General features: G+C 45.6%; 1 protein-coding gene across 1 annotated transcript in view; it reads left to right on the top strand.

Moving 5' to 3' along the window:
- Positions 1 to 1,624: 1,624 nt before the first annotated feature.
- The window catches only part of ADAMTS16 (ADAM metallopeptidase with thrombospondin type 1 motif 16), a 220,483-nt gene continuing 201,815 nt past the window's right edge, over positions 1,625 to 20,292 (top strand). The window contains exons 1-2 of the mRNA XM_075828498.1: positions 1,625 to 2,250; positions 2,518 to 2,617. Of these exons, the coding sequence (XP_075684613.1) occupies positions 2,197 to 2,250; positions 2,518 to 2,617 (154 nt within the window). The 5' untranslated portion in view covers positions 1,625 to 2,196. The remainder of the gene's footprint in view (positions 2,251 to 2,517; positions 2,618 to 20,292) is intronic.

Below are 20,292 nucleotides of genomic sequence, written 5' to 3'. Positions count from 1 at the left end.
GTTAGCCCACCTGCCACGACAAGGCGACCTCTGTAAGGTGGGAACCTACGCTGCACATACACCCAGAACTGGGACTAAGCCTACATATATACCTGGGGATGGTAGGATCCAGCATTGAACTGATTAAAATCACCCAGGGCAGAATGGGAGGAGTGCAAGAACAACAAGTGGAGGCAGTCACTAACCCCACATATATGGATACCATAAGCACAACAAAAATTTGAACAGCACATTCCAACTAAATGATACAAAATGTATGCAGGTGCAAGAACACCCATGACTGCAGATATACAGCAAACATAGAATGGTGACAGCACCCTGCGACACTAATGCCACCTAAACCACTAAATATAAATAAATATGCACTAAAGCTAAATCTACTTACAAATAGGGAGGTTCTTAGTGCACATTTTGATCAAAAAGTGTTAGCCCACCTGCCACGACAAGGCGACCTCTGTAAGGTGGGAACCTACGCTGCACATACACCCAGAACTGGGACTAAGCCTACATATATACCTGGGGATGGTAGGATCCAGCATTGAACTGATTAAAATCACCCAGGGCAGAATGGGAGGAGTGCAAGAACAACAAGTGGAGGCAGTCACTAACCCCACATATATGGATACCATAAGCACAACAAAAATTTGAACAGCACATTCCAACTAAATGATACAAAATGTATGCAGGTGCAAGAACACCCATGACTGCAGATATACAGCAAACATAGAATGGTGACAGCACCCTGCGACACTAATGCCACCTAAACCACTAAATATAAATAAATATGCACTAAAGCTAAATCTACTTACAAATAGGGAGGTTCTTAGTGCACATTTTGATCAAAAAGTGTTAGCCCACCTGCCACGACAAGGCGACCTCTGTAAGGTGGGAACCTACGCTGCACATACACCCAGAACTGGGACTAAGCCTACACTGTCTAAACACTTCAGTATTGTTAATGTGTCAGTATAAGACAGCACATAAGGATCTAGCAGGATCCCTATGCGCTGAGTAAATGAATGGAGAGGAGTGCATGATGCTGATTGGTCAGCGTCATACACTCCCCTGTACAACGCCCACTTGGTCTAAAGTAAAAATACGCCCACTTGGGCATTGAGCAACTCATTAGCATAAAGCTAAAATCGCTAATAAAGTGGTGAAAATAGATCGTTTTTTTTAAATAAAAAGCGCTGCTGTCACCTACATTATAGTGCCGATCTCCTTATGTAGGACATAGGACACTTATAATGTGGTGACAGAGCCTCTTTAAAATTTGTCAAAGTAAGCTAAAATTCTGCTAAAATTTCTGAAAAAACGTTAGTAAACTAAGCAAACAAGAAGTGCTTTAAGAAAGAGAAAAGCGTAAAAGAAAAATGTCTAGCAAGATGCACCAAATTTCTTATACAGCGTATGTCACTGTGATAAATTGGGTGCGTCTTGTGACCGCCTGGTCTAAGTTTACGCTGTCTAAATCTAGTATTTGTAAATCTGCCCCAATGTGTTATATTAAATCTATGTATATATCACAACTATTAGGACTGATAGTTTAAACATTGAGCCCAATTTCTGATCTAATGTAAACTATAAATTTCAGTGCTCAGAAATATATGCAAAGTGTATAAAAAAGAATCTTAGGAAATAGTTTTATCTCTTGTATTATATACGCTGTACCTGTGCACTGAATGAGACAATAAAGATTTAACAATTGTATTCCTACAGAGCAGGGGGCTGCACAGCCCACTGCACAGGGCAGGCACTGATTGGTTTGGGGGCACTGTCAGTCAGGAGCAGAAGCCGGCTGGCCACAATTAACATAGGAAGAGCAGCGGAAAGCTGCTGCACTGAAACACATGGGGACTTGGACAGGCAATAGAAAGACTGAGAGGAATCCTGGTTCCAGACAGAGATCAAGACAGCCAACAGCACCAGCTGTAATTCTAGCCCTCTGCCCTGAAAGCCACAGGAGCATGCTTCATACATTGCAGGATCCTTAGAATACATAGGACTTTAGACTCATGCTTTGCAAATAATATTCTTATAATATCTAAAAGCATTGAAGTCATTGGCACATAAATAAATTTGTGTGTTTCTATGGCTTCTGAACACTGCCATTGATACTTGTAATGCATTGATAAGACTTCCAGTAGAGATAAGGGAACTGCCAGGTTACAGATTGGCACAGTACTGTATGTAGTTATGGATATGAGAGGTGGCATATGCACCTTGCTGCTTGCACTTGCTTTATGGAAGGTGAGTCTGGAGTCTTTTCTTTCTTCCTTTTCTTCTTCTTCTTCTTCTTCTTCTTCTTCTTCTTCTTCTTCTTCTTCTTCTTCTTCTTCTTCTTCTTCTTCTTCTTCTTCTTCTTCTTCCTCTTCTTCTACCTCTTCTTCTACCTCTTCTTCTTCTTCTTCTTCTTCTTCTTCTTCTTCTTCTTCTTCTTGCATGCCCCAGTGCCAGCAAGCTAACTGAATAATGCATTCTTTTCTTTCCTATGATGGTGCTGTGAAACATGCCTAGAATGCACCTGTATATGCTGCTCTTAGGACATCTGTATCAGAGGGAAGCCCTAGTTTTATGGCTCTGCACAAGGATATATTGGATTTTACTGAACATGCTGGTGAGTATCAACCTACCTGTCAATTCTTTGCTCCCAGTGTACGAATGTTATTATAACATAAAGCATATTAGATAAGTATTTACTAAGATATATAACACAACAAGCAGATAGAAGCCTAAGAAACCATAACGTTGTACATAGATGTAATCATGAAATATAAGAACATGAAAGATTTGATATTATTTCTAAGCATCCACTAATAATTCACCAGCAGTATAGCTGATGTACTGTCCTTATGTTGGCAAACAGACGTAGCTATTACATGGTCACGATTAAGAATTCCGTAAAGCATGACCAACAAATCTTCCTCTTAAAGGAATGTTCCAATTGTTTCAGTACCATGGATGTAAGTGTCGTCATTGATGAAACTGTTCTCATTGTGTGGACGATTGTTATGTCTATGGCCAGTTTAAGAAGACAAGCATGTGCTATGTTGGTACGTTAGCCATGGGCATCAGCTGGCAATATATCTTAGGGCAGCTGTAATTATAACACAGTAGGTGGCTAAGATGAAAGTAAGGAAATTCTTTTGAGCAAATCCTTAGTACTTCTCTTCTAAATATGACTTGTCAATTATTAGATGACAGCCTTGGTTTTGTGAGTATTTGATGGACTCCTGACAGTAGTCGCTGTAGTAACATTCTGGGAATTCTGCCAAGGCGACATTTATTTTTGCATAATTATCTATGTGTCTGCCAAGTGTGTGCAGTTCAATAGACATCACAAGTTGATAAATAAATGTGTTGTATTATATGTTGTATTATATGTGACTAAACACAGCTCTTTCTAGCAGTAAAAAAAGAAACATATTAGATCTATGGCTAAGTTCTTAAAGAATGTCATACATTTTTTGTAAATAGAGTGCACCTTACAAGTGACAGAATGACTCCTGTGTCCCAATGTAGACCGTGTACATCTATGAGGATGATTCTGCGCACATTATGAATTGTCTGCTACTGTTGTATTTTACACAATTCTATTTCTACTCAGGAAACCTTATTGATTTTATTAAATGACTGTGACAATTGCCTAAATTTACTATATCCTGCTATTCAGCATAATGTACCATGATTATGGACAGTAGAGGGCGCTCACTCAACTTAAATATGCCAATGTTTCTTGAAATTATTTGTATCATGTATGCTGACACAAAAAGGTTTATCACTTCTTCTTCTTGCCTGCTAAGGAAGAAATCTAGTTGTCTCTGTTCACACTGTGGCAAATGGTGACAGCTGAATCCCATTGATTTATAATGGGGTCCGTCAGGGTTTCGCCAAGTTTTCCAGATTTCTGACGGTAAAAATAGCGTTGCATCTTGCGGTATTCTTGCCATCAAATTTACGAAAGCCTCAACAGAATCTGCAACAGCGGTTAAGGGTGGATTCATATGTGGCAGATCTTGTTGTAGCACTTTCTGCGACAGTTACATTAATTTTCAATGGAACGTGGAGAAATCCACGTGCTTGCTGCAGAAACAACCGCATTCAGATGAATGGAACTGATTTTCAGTTTCAGAAATTTCTGCAACTAAATCTGTCACATGTGACTGCTACCTTAGGCCAGTATCACACACAGTTTTGATGTCGTTTCTGGTTCAGTTTTCGCCATTTAATTTTTTTTCCGAGCCCCAGCCAGAAGTGGATGCAAAAGAAAGGTAAGGTATAAAGAAAAAGCTGATGCATTTCCCTACTTTTGTGTCCACTCCTGTGTTTGGCTCAAAAAAGGGAGTCAAAAACTGCGTGTGTGTGATCCCGGCCTTAGGGTAGATTCATACATGGAAGATTTTGTTGAAGAAATTTCTGTGACTTAAAATCAGTTCCATATATCTGAATGGGGTTGTTTCTGCAGCAAGTACATGGATTTCCGCAAGTTCCATTCAGCTGATGGCCTTGTTCACAAAGTGCAGATTTGCTGCAGATTTTGCATGCTTTTTTGAGCCAAAATCAGTAACGTCATTTAAACAGAAAAAATATATAAATCCACAGAGTAATACAATAACACCAACGTAAATATCCAAAGGAGAAGCGGGCAGCATAGTAGAAACAGAAAACCTCCAGTCAGTGAATGGAGAGGTATACTGAAGTCATGAAACCTTTATCCATTATATATTAGAATTAGATCTTGCTATTCAGCTAAATGAACTGTTAATATAATCGGGTTACTTATTACAATAATTACATACCAGTGAAATATGTATTTCATGTGGTATAAAATTGTCAAACGAAAAATTAAATGTTTTTTTCTTAATAATGTACTCGTTTATTTATTACATTTTTATCAGGCTTCATGACCTTAAATCCCTCATCACCTCAAGTTGGAGGTTCCTGTCAGTGATCTAGCTGCCAGGATTCCTATTTACTTAGTAACTTTAACTTCACGGGGGCTGCGCTTTATGTTTATCTGGTCAATGATTTAGAGTTGTGGATTTTTAGATCCAAAATGTTAACTAAAAAACGTTCTTATCACTCTGTATGAACTATGAAGTGAGAATATATAATATGCCTTATCTCAGATTAATAATGTCCAGTGCAGAAAACATGCACTCCATGATATTAATGAGGTAAAATATAATCTACTGTCAGCACAAAGCTTGTATACAAAGTCTAACCATTTTGGTATTATTCTGCTAAATTTATAAGTTTAACACTTTCAGTATGGTGATATTTTATTCATACTAAACATATAATAGCAAGTAGAAAAGCAGAGGCATCATAAGGGGAAAGTATATCCCTTCCCAAAACTTAAATGAGAACCACTATAAGTCATATCCAAAAGGCGCCCATGGACTGCTTTTAACATCTCCACTGCCATCTGTATTACAGAGCTGTGAAAAAGTATTTGCCCTTCACCCCATTTCTTTTATTTTTGCTAATTTGTCACATTTAAATGTTTTAGATCATCCAACTAATTTTAATATAAGATAAAGACAACACGAGTAAACACAAAATGCATGATAATTCCATTTATTGAGGATAAAGATTTATTCAAAACCTATATCACCGATGTGAAAAGTAATTGCCCCCCTAAACCTAATAACTGGTTGTGCCACACTTGGCAGTAACAACTGCAATCAAACGTTTGCAATAACTTGCGATGAGTCTTACATCGCTGTGGAGATATTTTATCTACTTTTCTTTGCAGAATTGTTTTAATTCAGCTACAGGATGTTTGGAGGATGTTCGAGCATGAACTCCCCGTTTTAAGGTCTTGCCACAGCATCTCAATAGGATTCAAGTTAGGACTTTGACTCGGCCATTTCAAAACCTTCGTTTTGTTTCTTTGAGCCATTCAGAGCTGGACTTGCTTGTGTGCTTCGGATCATTGTCTTACTGCATAACCCAACTGTGCTTGAGCTTTAGGCCACAAATTTACGAGTGGACATTCCTCTTCAGGATTTTCTGCTAGAGAGCAGAATTTATAATTCCATCAGTTATAGCACGTTGTCCAAGTCCTGCGGAAGCAAATAAGATTACAAACCATCACACAGCCACCACCATGTTTGACTGTTTTTGTGACATTCTTATGCTATGTTGCACCTGCAGTCTCTGACCGCCAGCACGTCCAACGTACCGGCAGCCGTGACCGCAGGATACTTTCTTCATGCCGGCGTCTCCCACCTCAGAGACGCCGGCACAGCTCCCCTCTGACTCCTGTAGGGTGCGCGGGCGCTCACTCCCGTACTTGAAGGGCCAGCGCGCGCACCTGTGCAAAGTTCCCCAGCCAATCCCTTTACACAATGGACTTTAAAAATGGCTCTGCCATTCCTCTCCTTGCCTGAGCATGGTTGTTCGCTTCCCATGTTAGTTAAGCAAATGGTCCCTTAGTTGTATCCTATTCCCAGTGTTCCCGTATCCTGCTTCCTGTATCCTGTAACTGTGTTTGTTCCTGAGCTGAAGTCTAGTGTTGGAGTCATGTTGTGCCATCTGCCACGTTGTGTCATCTGCCTCGCTAAGTGTCATCTGCCACGTCCAGTGCCACGAATCATCTGTGCCAAAGCGTTTGCTACATCTCGTGTCTGTCTGGACTCTCATACAGGTACTCTTGTGCTAGGCTTTCATTGACTGTTGTTTGGCAAGCTGCCACTCCACTACAGTGGAGCGGCCTAGTGGGTCCACATACCCCAGAATCGTGACATGGTGGAATGTGGTGTTAGCATTACATCAGATGTAACAAGACCCATGTCTTTCAAAAAGTTGCATCTTTGACTCATCAGTCCACAGAATATTATCCCAAAAATTCTTGGGGGTCATCTAGATGATTTTTGGCAAATTAAAGGTGAGCCTTTGTGTTCCTCTTAGACATCAGTGGTTTGCTCAGTGGCGTAACTACCGCTGTAGCAGCCATAGCGGCTGCTATGGGGCCCGACATTTGAGGGGGCCCATGCCACACGCCGACACGCCCCCCCATATACCCGGTGGCATTGCTAGCAGCCGTTATGGCTGCTACAGCGGTAGCAACGCTACTACGGGGCCCGCGCCACTGAGCCTCTAACATGTATGGGCCGGGCAACACAGGACTTCTCATTCCCAGGGGTGTCGCTAGCAGCGGAGGGGGCTCCTGTGCTAGCGACAGCCACCCCCTCTTACATTAAATGCACCTGCGTCTATAGCAGGCAGAGCTGGATAGCCGGGCACGTTCTGTGCCCGACCATTTAGCGCCTTACAATGACGCTGATTGGCCGGGCAAAATGACTTGCCCCGCCAATCAGCGCCTTTCAACAATGCTAGCGGCGCGATGACATCATCACGCTGCTTCCATGCTTGAAAGGCGCTGATTGACGGGGCATGTCATTCTGCCCTGCCAATCAGCGCCTTTGAACGATGCGCCGCTTGCGTCATCCAGCTCCAGCAGACCTGCTCAGAAGAGAGAAGATCTGCATTGCCACCGCCAGCGTGGGAACGAGATCAGGGTGAGTATGTCATTTATTTGTTTTTACTAAAACTGTGGCGTAATCTACAGTGGGGGCTCCATCTACAGGGGGGGTCGTCTACATGTGGGGATGTGGGCCACTATATACAGGGGGGGGTCTAAATGTGGAGATGTGGTGCACTATCTACAGGGGGTTCTATATGTGGGGATGTGGGGTACTATATACGGGGGGGTCTATATGTGGGGATGTGGTCCACTATATACAGGGGGGGTCTATATGTGTTGATGTGGGGCACTATCTACAGGGGGTCTATATGTGGGGCACTATATACAGGGGGGTCTATATGGGGGGCACTATATACAGGGGTGGGCTATATGTAGAGCACTATCTATAGGGGAACTATTTGTAGGCCACTATCTATAGGGGTGGGCTATATGTGGGACACTATATGCAGGGGTGGGTTACCTGTGGGGCACTAGCTACAGGGGGCTATATGTAGGACACTGTCTACAGAGGTGGGCTATATGTGGGACACTATATACAAGGGGAGCTATATGTGAGGTACTATCTACAGAGGTGGGCTATACGTGGAGCACTATCTATAGGGGAAGCTATATGTAGGGCAGCACGGTAGCTCAGTGGTTAGCACTATTGCCTTGAAGATCTGGAGTCGATATGTGGGTACTATATACAGAGTGCTGTATGTGGGACACTATCTACAGCAGCTTCTATGTAGAGCACTATCTACAGAGGCTCTATGGGTGTCACTATCTACAGGGGCACGGTGTGTGTGTGTGTGTGTGTGTGGGACACAGTGTATGGTACTATTATAATCAGGGACACAGTGTATGGTGCTATTATAGTTAGAGGTGCAGTGTATGGCACTCTATTATATTTAGAGGTGTTGAGAATTTTTACTTCGTTTATAGGTGCAGAAATGTTTTAAAAGTGAGAAGCTGAAAACATCTGAGTGGAAAACTGCAGAAATGGGTCATGGCCGGGATAAATCCGTCATAGAGGTCTGGACCGGAGAGAGAAGAAAAGAATAAGAATCTGAGGCGTCACCAGTGAGTCACTTAATGTAAATGTTTATTCTGCCTAATCAGTACTGTAGTCACTGTATGATCTGGAGCGAGATGATGGGTGGCATGATTTTTTTTGTGAAACAGCATCTCCCAGCATATTCTTATTATTGTTCGGGCCATGCTGGGAGCTGGTAGTTTTACGCCGTACAAACCTATACGTCAGGGGTTGCACTAAATTGAGCTTTATTTGTTCTGGTGCTGTATATATGTACTGAGCTTGGTTCTGGGGCAGTATATATGTACTGATCTTGGTTCTGATGCTGTATTTAAGTACTGAGCTTTGTTCTGGTGCTGTATATATGTATGAGATTTGTTCTGGTGCTGTATATATGTACCGAGCTTGGTTCTGGGGATGTATATATGTACTGAGCTTGGTTCTGGGGCTATATTTATGTACTGATCTTTCTTCTGGTATTCAATATATGTATTGAGCTTGGTTTTAGTGCTGTATTTATGTACCGAGGTTGGTTCTGGTGCTGTATATAAGTATGATCTTTGTTCTAGTGCTGTATTTATGTACTGAGCTTTGTTCTGGTGCTGTATATATGTACTGAGCTTGGTTCTGGTGCTATATATATGTCAGAGCTTTGTTCTAGTGCTGTATTTATGTACTGAGCTTGGTTGTGGTACTGTATATATGTATGAGCTTGGTTCTGCAACTGTAATTATATAGCATATATTTATAATAACAAAATTGCAGGGCAGATGGCAATTCATTGTATATTTCATGGGAACCTGTCTGGTAGTTTTAACCCATTGAATCACCACTATGCGGTAATACATGACCTGACAATATTTCCAAATGTATGTGTAATGACTAGGGTGGGGAGACAGACAAGTGAGCCCTAATCTACCTGCCACTCAGTCCCTGCATACTTGCAACGACCCGCCCTACGCGACGGGGTACAACTGGGCGACGGTCCCTAGGCTCAATAAGTGCACGACGGACAAACAGACAAGGGTACAAAGAAGCCAGGGGGAGAAAGGGGCAGTTACCCACGGAAACACCGTGAGCAACAAGAGAAGTGAACAAGCCGAGTCAAACCAGGAGTGTACGAGGTACCAAACGCAGAGCAGGAGAGTAGTCAGCAAGCCGGGGTCAATATGAAACAAGGACAAATAGAACAAGAAGCTGCAGCAGGGCCAGGAAACCAAACAAGAAGAATCACAAGCAAGGAGGAACAGGAAAGGCAGGTATAAATAGACAGAGGGCGGGAGCTAGCTCCGCCTGGCCAGGCTGTGATAGGCTCTCCCACTCCTAAGCCTGCCATCCTGAGTGGTGGAAGATGGAGTCAGTCTCACAGGCATAGAAGCAGGTGCAGACTGATTATCTATGGGCATTGACCCCGAAGCTGTGCCTGGCAGATCCTTTGCAGTACTCCCCCTTTTATGAGGGGCCACCGGACCCTTTCTAAGTGGACCTGGTTTACTGGGGAAACGAAGGTGAAACCTCCTGACCAATATCCCAGCGTGAACATCCCGGGCGGGTACCCAAGTCCTCTCCTCAGGCCCGTATCCTCTCCAATGGACCAGGTACTGGAGGGAGCCTTGGACCATCCTGCTGTCCACAATCTTGGCCACCTCGAATTCTGCCCCCTCAGGGGTGAGAACAGGGACCGGAGGTTTCCTCGAGGGAGCTAAGGACGGGGAGCAGCGTTTAAGGAGGGAGGCATGAAACACGTTGTGTACTCGAAAAGATAGGGGTAACTCCAGTCGGAAGGAGACAGGATTGAGGACTTCAATGACCTTGTATGGCCCTATAAACCGGGGAGCAAACTTCTTGGACGGGACCTTAAGGCGCAAATTTTTAGACGATAGCCACACCAGATCCCCGACCATAAACAAGGGGTTAGCAGAACGTCTTCTATCTGCCTGAGTTTTTTGTATGCTCTGGGACGCCTCTATGTTCTTCTGAACCTGAGCCCAGACTGTGCACAGTTCTCGATGAACGACCTCTATCTCGGGATTGTTGGAACTACCAGGTGAAACGGAAGAGAACCGTGGATTAAACCCAAAATTACAGAAAAAGGGGGAGACCCCTGATGAGTTACTGACCCGGTTATTAAGGGAAAATTCAGCGAGGGGAATGAATGAGACCCAATCATATTGACAGTCAGAGATAAAACACCTTAAATATTGTTCTAGAGACTGATTAGTCCTCTCAGTTTGGCCATTAGTTTCAGGATGGAAGGCCGAGGAGAAGGACAGATCAATCTCCAACTTTTTACAGAAGGCTCTCCAAAACAATGAAACAAATTGTACCCCTCTATCAGAAACAATATTGACAGGGACCCCATGGAGACGCAGGATGTGTTTGACAAACAAGGTAGCTAACGTCTTAGCATTGGGTAGTTTCTTGAGGGGCACAAAATGGCACATCTTACTGAAGCGATCTACTACAACCCACACCACCGACTTGCCTTGAGATGGAGGCAAATAGGTGATAAAATCCATGGAAATATGGGTCCAAGGTCTCTGGGGAATGGGCAAAGAACATAGTAAGCCCGCTGGTCGGGACCTGGGAGTCTTGGACCTAGCCCAAACTTCACAAGCGGCGACGTAGGCCTTAACGTCTTTAGGCAACCCAGGCCACCAATAGTTTCTGGCAATGAGGTGCTTGGTACCCAGGATGCCTGGATGGCCAGATAGTGCGGAGTCATGATTTTCCCTAAGTACCCTTAGCCGGAATTGCAGGGGAACAAACAGCTTGTTCTCAGGAAGGTTCCCGGGAGCTGAACCTTGATCAGCCGCAATTTCAGAGACTAAATCAGAATCAATAGCGGAAATGATTATACCTGGAGGCAAAATACAAGCAGGATCTTCCTCCGAAGGAGGGCTGGCCATGAAGCTACGTGACAGTGCATCAGCCTTAACATTTTTAGACCCAGCCCTATAGGTAACCACAAAGTTGAATCTGGTAAAAAATAACGCCCATCGAGCTTGTCTCGGGTTTAGCCTCCGGGCAGATTCTAGGAAAACCAGATTCTTGTGGTCGGTAAGGACCGTTACCTGGTGCCTAGCCCCCTCCAGGAAGTGGCGCCACTCTTCAAATGCCCATTTAATGGCTAAGAGTTCGCGGTTGCCAATATCGTAGTTACTCTCAGTGGGCGAAAACTTCCTGGAGAAGTAGGCACAGGGGCGGAGATGGGTGAGGGACCTGGTACCCTGGGACAAGACAGCCCCCACTCCCACCTTGGACGCGTCAACCTCCACGATAAATGGCTCCATTTGGTTGGGCTGAACCAGCACCGGGGCCGAGATAAAGCACTTCTTAAGGACCTCAAAAGCCTGGACAGCCTCAGGAGGCCAGTGGAGGAGATCAGCACCTTTGCGAGTGAGATCCGTAAGAGGCTTAGCGATGACCAAGAAGTTAGCAATAAACCTCCTGTAATAATTAGCGAACCCTAGGAAGCACTGTAACGCCTTCAGGGAGGCAGGTTGGACCCATTCCGCCACAGCCTGGACCTTGGCAGGGTCCATGCGGAATTCATGAGGAGTGAGGATTTGGCCCAAAAATGGTATCTCCTGCACCCCAAACACAAATTTTTCGGTCTTCGCAAACAGTTTGTTTTCCCGAAGGGCCTGGAGGACCTTCCTGACATGCTCAATGTGGGAGGACCAGTCCTTGGAAAACACAAGTATGTCATCAAGGTACACTACAAGAAAAACCCCGAGGTAGTCTCTTAAAATCTCATTTATGAAATTCTGGAAGACCGCGGGAGCATTACACAACCCAAAGGGCATGACGAGGTATTCGAAATGACCTTCGGGCGTGTTAAACGCAGTCTTCCACTCATCCCCCTCTTTGATGCGGATAAGGTTATAAGCCCCCCGTAGATCAAACTCAGAGAACCATTGGGCCCCCTGAACCTGATTAAAGAGATCAGGAATCAGAGGAAGGGGATACTGGTTCATTACAGTGACCTTATTCAAGTTTCGGTAGTCAATGCATGGCCTAAGACCACCATCCTTCTTCCCTACGAAGAAGAAGCCAGCACCTACCGGAGAAGTAGAGGGGCGAATGTAACCCTTGGCCAGGCATTCCTGGATATACTCTCTCATGGCTTCACGTTCGGGACAAGAGAGATTAAATATCCTACCCTTAGGGAGCTTAGCTCCTGGTACCAAATTGATTTCGCAATCATATTCTCTAGGAGGAGGTAACACTTCGGAGGCCTCCTTAGAGAAAACATCAGCGAAGTCCTGAACAAACTCAGGTAGCGTGTTCACCTCCTCAGGGGGAGAAATTGAATTAACAGAAAAACATGACATCAAGCATTCATTACCCCATTTGGTAAGATCCCCAGAATTCCAGTCAAACGTGGAATTATGCATGTGCAACCAGGGAACGCCTAAAACCAAATCGGATGATAATCCCTGCATCACCAGTACAGAGCACTGCTCCAAATGCATGGAGCCAACAAGGAGTTCAAAAACAGGGGTATGCTGTGTAAAATAACCATTAGCAAGAGGAATGGAGTCGATACCCACTACCGGGACAGGTTTAGGCAAATCAATCAAAGGCATAGCTAGAGACATAGCAAATTCCACAGACATGATATTAGCAGAAGACCCTGAATCCACGAAGGCACTGCCGGTAGCAGACCTACCACCAAAAGAGACTTGAAAGGGAAGCAAGATTTTATTACGTTTCATATTTACGGGAAATACCTGTGCGCCCAAGTGACCTGCCCGATGATCACTTAGGCGCGGAAGTTCTCCGGCTGCATTCTTACGCCTAGGACAGATGTTCACTTGATGCTTGTCATCCCCACAGTAGAAGCAGAGACCATTCTTCCTGCGGAACTCTCTACGTTGTTGGGGGGACACGGAGGCCCCGAGTTGCATAGGTACCTCCGAGTCTTCCAGGGAGGAACGAAGCAACGGAACCTCAGAAGGCATCATGGGGGAGTCAGAGGAGAAAAAATCAAGACGTTTAAGTCGTCGTTCCCTGAGACGTCGGTCAAGTCGTACCGCTAAAGCCATAACCTGGTCTAGGGAGTCAGAAGAGGGATAACTAACTAGCAGGTCTTTCAGGGCGTTCGACAGACCCAACCTAAACTGGCACCTTAAGGCAGGGTCATTCCACTGAGAAGCTACGCACCACTTCCTAAAGTCAGAGCAATACTCCTCAACAGGTTTCTTACCCTGACGTAAGGTCACCAGCTGACTCTCCGCAAAAGCAGTCTTGTCAGTCTCGTCATAGATGAGTCCGAGAGCAGAAAAAAAAAGATCAATGGAGGAAAGTTCAGGGGCGTCAGGAGCCAAGGAGAAGGCCCATTCTTGGGGCCCTTCCTGGAGCCGGGACATAATTATACCCAGCCGCTGGCTCTCAGAACCTGAGGAGTGGGGCTTTAAACGAAAATAGAGCCTACAACTCTCCCGAAAGGAGAGTAGTCAGCAAGCCGGGGTCAATATGAAGCAAGGACAAATAGAACAAGAAGCTGCAGCAGGGCCAGGAAACCAAATGAGAAGAATCACAAGCAAGGAGGAACAGGAAAGGCAGGTATAAATAGACAGAGGGCGGGAGCTAGCTCCGTCTGGCCAGGCTGTGATAGGCTCTCCCACTCCTAAGCCTGCCATCCTGAGTGGTGGAAGATGGAGTCAGTCTCACAGACATAGAAGCAGGTGCAGACTGATTATCTATGGGCGTTGACCCCGAAGCTGTGCCTGGCAGATCCTTTACAGTATGTTTTTTTCAGAAGCAGCAAAATCTTTCAAATCCACTTTTAAAACGGTGCACACTATATGCTAGTTACTCATTAAAGGGTCATGGGGCGGTGCCGCTATCCTGAAGAGTCACATAGTTCTGCCTCCAAACCCGCCTTTCCATGTTTGATTGACATCCTCCTGGCTGATACAACTTTCTCAGATGTGCCATTGCCTTGTGGCACTATATACAATGGGGGTTGTGTAGCACTATACACAAGAGGGGCGCTGTGTGGCACTATACACAAGGGAGAGCTGTGTGGCACTATATACAAGGGGCTGTGTGGCACTACTAAGGGGGGGCTGTCTGGCACTATCTACTAGGGGGCTGTGTGCCACTATTTACAAAGTGGAGGGCTGTGGCTCTATCTACGGGGGCTGTGTGTGGCACAATCTACAGGGGTCTGTGTGCGGCACATTTAAATGGGAGGGGGCTGTGTGGCACTATATACAGTGGGAGCTGTATAGCGCTATATACAGGGGGGCTTTATGGCGATATCTACAGGGGTCTGTATGGCACTATCCACAAGGGGGAGGTGCAGGCGCTATCTACAAGTGCGGTGTGACACTGTCTACAGGGGGCTGTATGGCACATTCTACAGGGGGCACTATCTATAAGGGGGGCTGCTTGTGGCACCTGGGGGGGCCCCAGTCTTTCCTAGTTACGTCCCTGGGTTTGCTCATTGCAACTCTCCCATGGATGCCATTTTGGCCAGTATTTTCTTATTGTGGAATCGTGTACATTAACTTTAACTGAAACAAGTGAGGCCTTCAGTTCTTTTGATGTTTATCTTAATTCTTTTGTGACCTCCTGGGCTCTAGGTAAAAAATTTTTAGACCGGCCACTACTAAACAGTCTTCCCTGTGCATCTTTCATGTTTAGTGGTACTTTTATTCTGTGTTCCCTCTTGTCTGGAGTGATGACTGCTTCTGTTTTAACGGCACCTACTATATGTGTTATCCTGTGTATGCCTGCCATGTTATTAGCAGCCACAAGGTGTTACTGCAGGACCAGTGACTGAGGAGACAGAGCTGTGTGACAGGAAGTAGAAGTCAGTGGTTGCCATGTGACATGGTGGAGAAAGAGAGAGGATGCAGAGAGGAGCGAGTAGATAGCCAGCATTGGAGGTGTAGAGATGAGGGGACAGCAGAGGAGGTGCCAAGAGAGATAAGCTGGCCAGCACCTGAGATAAGCGACCTGTATAACCTAATGCTCACACTGTTAATGGCATCTGTGTGAGATCTGATACTGCTGAGAATTACTTCAGAGGACTGTGTTAGCTGATGACCCACCATGACCCGCGGAGGTGGCCTTGTAACCTGCCGTACCAGGTGTACAGGGAGTGTTGAGCCGCAGCCACTAGGAGAAAGACCCTACAGAGACTCCCCAACCGCAAATCCGGAAGTTCGTCTGCTACCATAGTATCGAAGGCTTGTTGGATATATCCAGTGATGCAGAAAAGTTGAAGTTATACTCGTTGTACCATAATCACCAAAGTAAATGCATTAGAAACAACTTGAGGTGGTGTCAGTGATTATTAGCGGAAGCCCTTACAAATTACCGTAGTAGGCAGGACCAGCCCCCGCGACAGTAGTGATCCCTATGGGGGCCGTCCTAATGCACATTCCCAAGTTTGATGGAAAGAGCGTACCAATCACCGACTGGACGTTGCGGGTTCGCACCGCTGCCCGATTATTCCAGGTACCAGTGACCCACCAGGCCGATTTAGCTTTCAACTCTCTTGAAGGGGATGCCAGACAAACTGTTCTGGTCTTGCCGCCAGATCAACGCAGTACGCTCCAGGCGATCATCAGCCGGTTAAACTCTCTATATGGGGATGTCACCTCCGCAGCCGCTCTCCGTAAGAAGTTCTATACAAGAGTACAGAAGAATGGAGAGTCATTGCAGCAGTTTGCAGTCAGACTACAGGGTATGTAAAGTCGCCTAGTAAAAAAAGGACCCAGCAGGTTGTGCATCACTGCCAGAGTCGGATCGGATCGTAAGAGACCAATTTATATAATTTATATCGGGTCTGGATAGTCGTACGCTGAGAAGGGCCCTACGAGACTTTGTGAGGTCCACACCTACAGCCACAATGAGCGAGGTCTTGAGTGAAACTCTGGAAGTACATCAAGAGGAGTCAGGGGAGGCCAGTGTGGCAATGCAGTGTGCGGGCCCTCCAGAACCCATCCAGAGTGTGAGCAAACGACTTGTAACAGTATTTCAGGATTTCACTCAAGATGTCTAGGAAGCCATTCGATAGTTGAAGATAGACGTAGCATAACTGAGGGTCATGGCTGATAGATCAGAGCGGCAGCCCCCACTGTCCCGACCAACTCCAGGAGGCCACAACTGCTGAGGGCCGAGTGGCAGAAGTTCATTGTAGAGGCCTTCTATCTTCCACGCAGAGAGCTATTGGGCGCTGCACAAGCATACCAGTAGTACAGCACAAGGTGTTGAATCTTAGCCAAGTGGGAGGGACATTTAATGCTACTCAAGTAAAAGGGACGGTGAAGTGGTTTCATGCCCGAAGGGGCTACGGTTTTATTCGCCGAAGTGACCATAAAGGTGATGTGTTTGTTCACTGGTCTGCTATAAAGCGGAGTAACCCCCGGAAGTCTCTGCACAGCGTTGGGGAAGGAGAGATGGTAGAATTTGATGTAGTGAGAGGAAGAAAGGGCACTGAAGCTGCCAATGTCACAGGCTCAGGTGGTGTTCCAGTTAAGGGAAGCAGATTTGCCCCTGACAGGCGGCGACCCCGTCGGCCCTTTCACCAGCTAAGTGTCAAGCCAAAAATCTCGTGACCAGCCATCCCTCCTTTCTCCTGCAGCGGCAGAATTCACACCAGCAGTCTTCCAACGTCCAAAGTTGGTAGCATTTTGTCTGTTCAACTGACCAGCCTAAAGATCAGCGGGACCTGTCGACAGTAATAGAACCAGATGCATTGGGTTTCCAAGAGGTCGACATAAAGGAAAACACAGCTCTACAAGGATGGGGAACTGTAACCGCTACAGCAATGAATGCCTAACTCGCCTCTGTGAGTGCAAGGGACTGCACTCGAAAAGGCCGGGGGAAGTGTAAGGGGGTGATTCTGCCCTTTTAAATTGAACTGTCTTGCCTGTGCATCTTTCATGTTTAGTGGTACTTTTATTCTGTGTTCCCTCTTGTCTGGAGTGATGACTGCTTCTGTTTTAACGGCACCTACTATATGTGTTATCCTGTGTATGCCTGCCATGTTATTAGCACCCACAAGGTGTTAATGCAGGACCAGTGACTGAGGAGACAGAGCTGTGTGACAGGAAGTAGAAGTCAGTGGTTGCCATGTGACATGGTGGAGAAAGAGAGAGGATGCAGCGAGAAGTGAGGAGACAGCCAGCATTGGAGGTGTAGAGATGAGGGCACAGCAGAGGAGGTGCCTAGAGAGATAAGCCTTGGAGTTGGCCAGCACCTGAGATAAGTGACCTGTGTAACCTAATGCTCACGCTGTTAATGTCATCTGTGTGAGATCTGATACTGCTGAGAATTACTGCGGAGAACTGTGTGAGCTGATGAATCTTAATTAGTGTGATCTAAAGCCAAAGAGAGAGCTGTGATTGGACTGGTGCCTATGTTAGGCAAAGAGCAGAAGATAAGTTGTCACTGGGAAGTGAAGTTACGGCTTGGAATAGCCTGGAAGTAGTATTAACCCCGTGCTGTCTGCTGAGTCGCTCACACCAGAAGATCGCTTGCAAGTGTGGCATATGTTAAATTATCAGCAGTGAATTGCTATTGAAGACTGTGTCAAAAGGAAAGTGGCGTGTCAGGGAGCAGTGACACGTGAAACAAGGACAGACCCCGGAAGCAAGAACGAATCCCCAGACCCCAGCAATGCACCAACAGTGAGTAACGCATTCCCCTTATAGTGGTCATTTTGCAGGGTAGTGGGTAGCTCCCACGTCGATCCGCGAAGGCGCAGAGCGTATCCAAATATCAACCTCCCGCCGCAGCCAAGGGTGACGGGGCATAGCCTCCAGTCTTGGGAAGTCCGCGAAGGGTAGTGGGTAGACCCACCGTGACCTGCGGAGGTGGCCTTGTAACCTGCCGTACCAGGTGTATAGGGAGTGTTGAGGCGCAGCCACTAGGAGAAAGACCCTACAGAGACCCCCCAACCTCAAAGCCGGAAGTTCGTCTGCTACCATAGTATCGAAGCCTTGTTGTATATATCCAGTGATGCAGAAAAGTTTAAGTTATACTCGTTCTACCATAATAACCTAAGTAAACGCATTAGAAACAACTTCAAGTACAGAGGAGTGTATGACGCTGACCAATCAGCGTCATACACTTCTTCTCATTCATTTACACTGCAGATAGCGATATAGCTATATCGCTATGTGCAGTCACATAAACACACTATAACGCTACTCATGTGTCATGAAAATTAATATACATTACCTCTAGCCAGGACGTGATGTGTATTCATTCTCCTGACCATTTCTGTAGCGTCTGTGTGATATACAGCCCAGCACAGCGAGATCTCGCTGTGAATGACAGCTTACAGCGTAATCTCGCGAGACTACGCCTGCTATGCTGTAACTCACAGAGAAGTGCAGAGAAGTGGTCAGGAGAATGAATACACATCACGTCCTGGCTGGAGGTAATGTATATTCATTGTCATGACTAGCGCTGTCACGATACCAGAATTTGGACTTCGATACCGATACTTTGTTTAGTATTGCGATTTCGATACCTATTTCGATACTTTGCCAACAGTAATAAAAAAAAAGTTCTTCCGTTTTCTGATGTGAGGCGCGAGGTGTGATGAATTTTGAATGTGCCTCACATTAATAGTAATTAATCCCATCATGTTTCTCAGTCATAATGGGTTAATGTGTGAGGTACATGATGGGGTTAATTACTATTAATGTGAAGAACATGGAGGTTAAATTCATTGCACCTAGCGCCTCACATTAATAAGTGAAAGAAGGCAGTGTTTATTTTATTTTTTTACAGCGTACACATCATAAATTATGCAAAAAAATGGTTGTGCAGGTTATTACGGCCGCGCCAATACTGAATGTGTGAATATTTTATGTATTGAGACTTATTTTAATGTTTATTGTAAAAAAGGTAATGTGTATTTTTTTTTTTTTATTTGACATTACTTTGTTTTTACTTTATTTTTAAACTTTAATGTACTGACATATATCAGATATGTGCCAGTACATTAGCCTGTGGACGGATAGTACACAGGCAGTTGTTAGGACATACCTCAGTATGCCCTAACAACAGGAAATATGGTAAGACAGTCCTGGGGTCCGTCAATAGAACCTGAGCTGTCTGGCCATATATGGTATGGCCCTCGATCGCGTCACATGAATCCCCTGTGACGCGATCCATGGGCATCCCCCTTCTCATTTTCTCCTGAATGCTGCAGTCCGCTTTGATGGCAGCATTCAGGGGAATAACGGCAGAGATAAGAGGTTTCCCTGATCTCCGCCATTATAGAGCGGGGCTGCAGCTGTGTAATACAGCCATTGCCCCGCTCCTGACAGGAAGTGCTGTCATGAGATGATGCGGCCGGCGCTGCACTAACGAGCGGCGGTTCAGGCACTGGAGACAGAACATGGGGGTGTTTTGTAGAGCGCCCGCCATGTTCTGTCTTCAGTGCGGCCGCTCATTAGTACAGCTCCGGCCGCATCACATCATCCTGACAGCGCGCACTTGTTATCAGGACTCAGGAGCGGGGCAGTGGCTGAATTACACAGCCGCAGCCCCGCTTTCATACATGCATGTATTACTATACTTAGCTGTGCGGCTGCGCAGCTAAGTATCGAAATACAGGAAATAGCGGTATCGAACCGTTTGGGGATGCAGAGTATCGAAACAGTATCGAAGTTTCGATGCATCATGCATCCCTAGTCATGACACATGAGTAGCGTTATAGTGCGGTTATGTGACTGTGAATGGAGAGAAGTGTATGACGCTGATTGGTCACTGATTGGTCAGCATCATACACTCCTCTGTACAATGC

The sequence above is a fragment of the Rhinoderma darwinii genome, chromosome 5 (assembly GCF_050947455.1).
Source record: "Rhinoderma darwinii isolate aRhiDar2 chromosome 5, aRhiDar2.hap1, whole genome shotgun sequence".
NCBI classification, from domain to species: Eukaryota; Metazoa; Chordata; class Amphibia; order Anura; family Rhinodermatidae; genus Rhinoderma; species Rhinoderma darwinii.
Note: the sequence above shows the minus strand (reverse complement) of the source record. Positions and strands in the feature narration are given on the sequence as shown.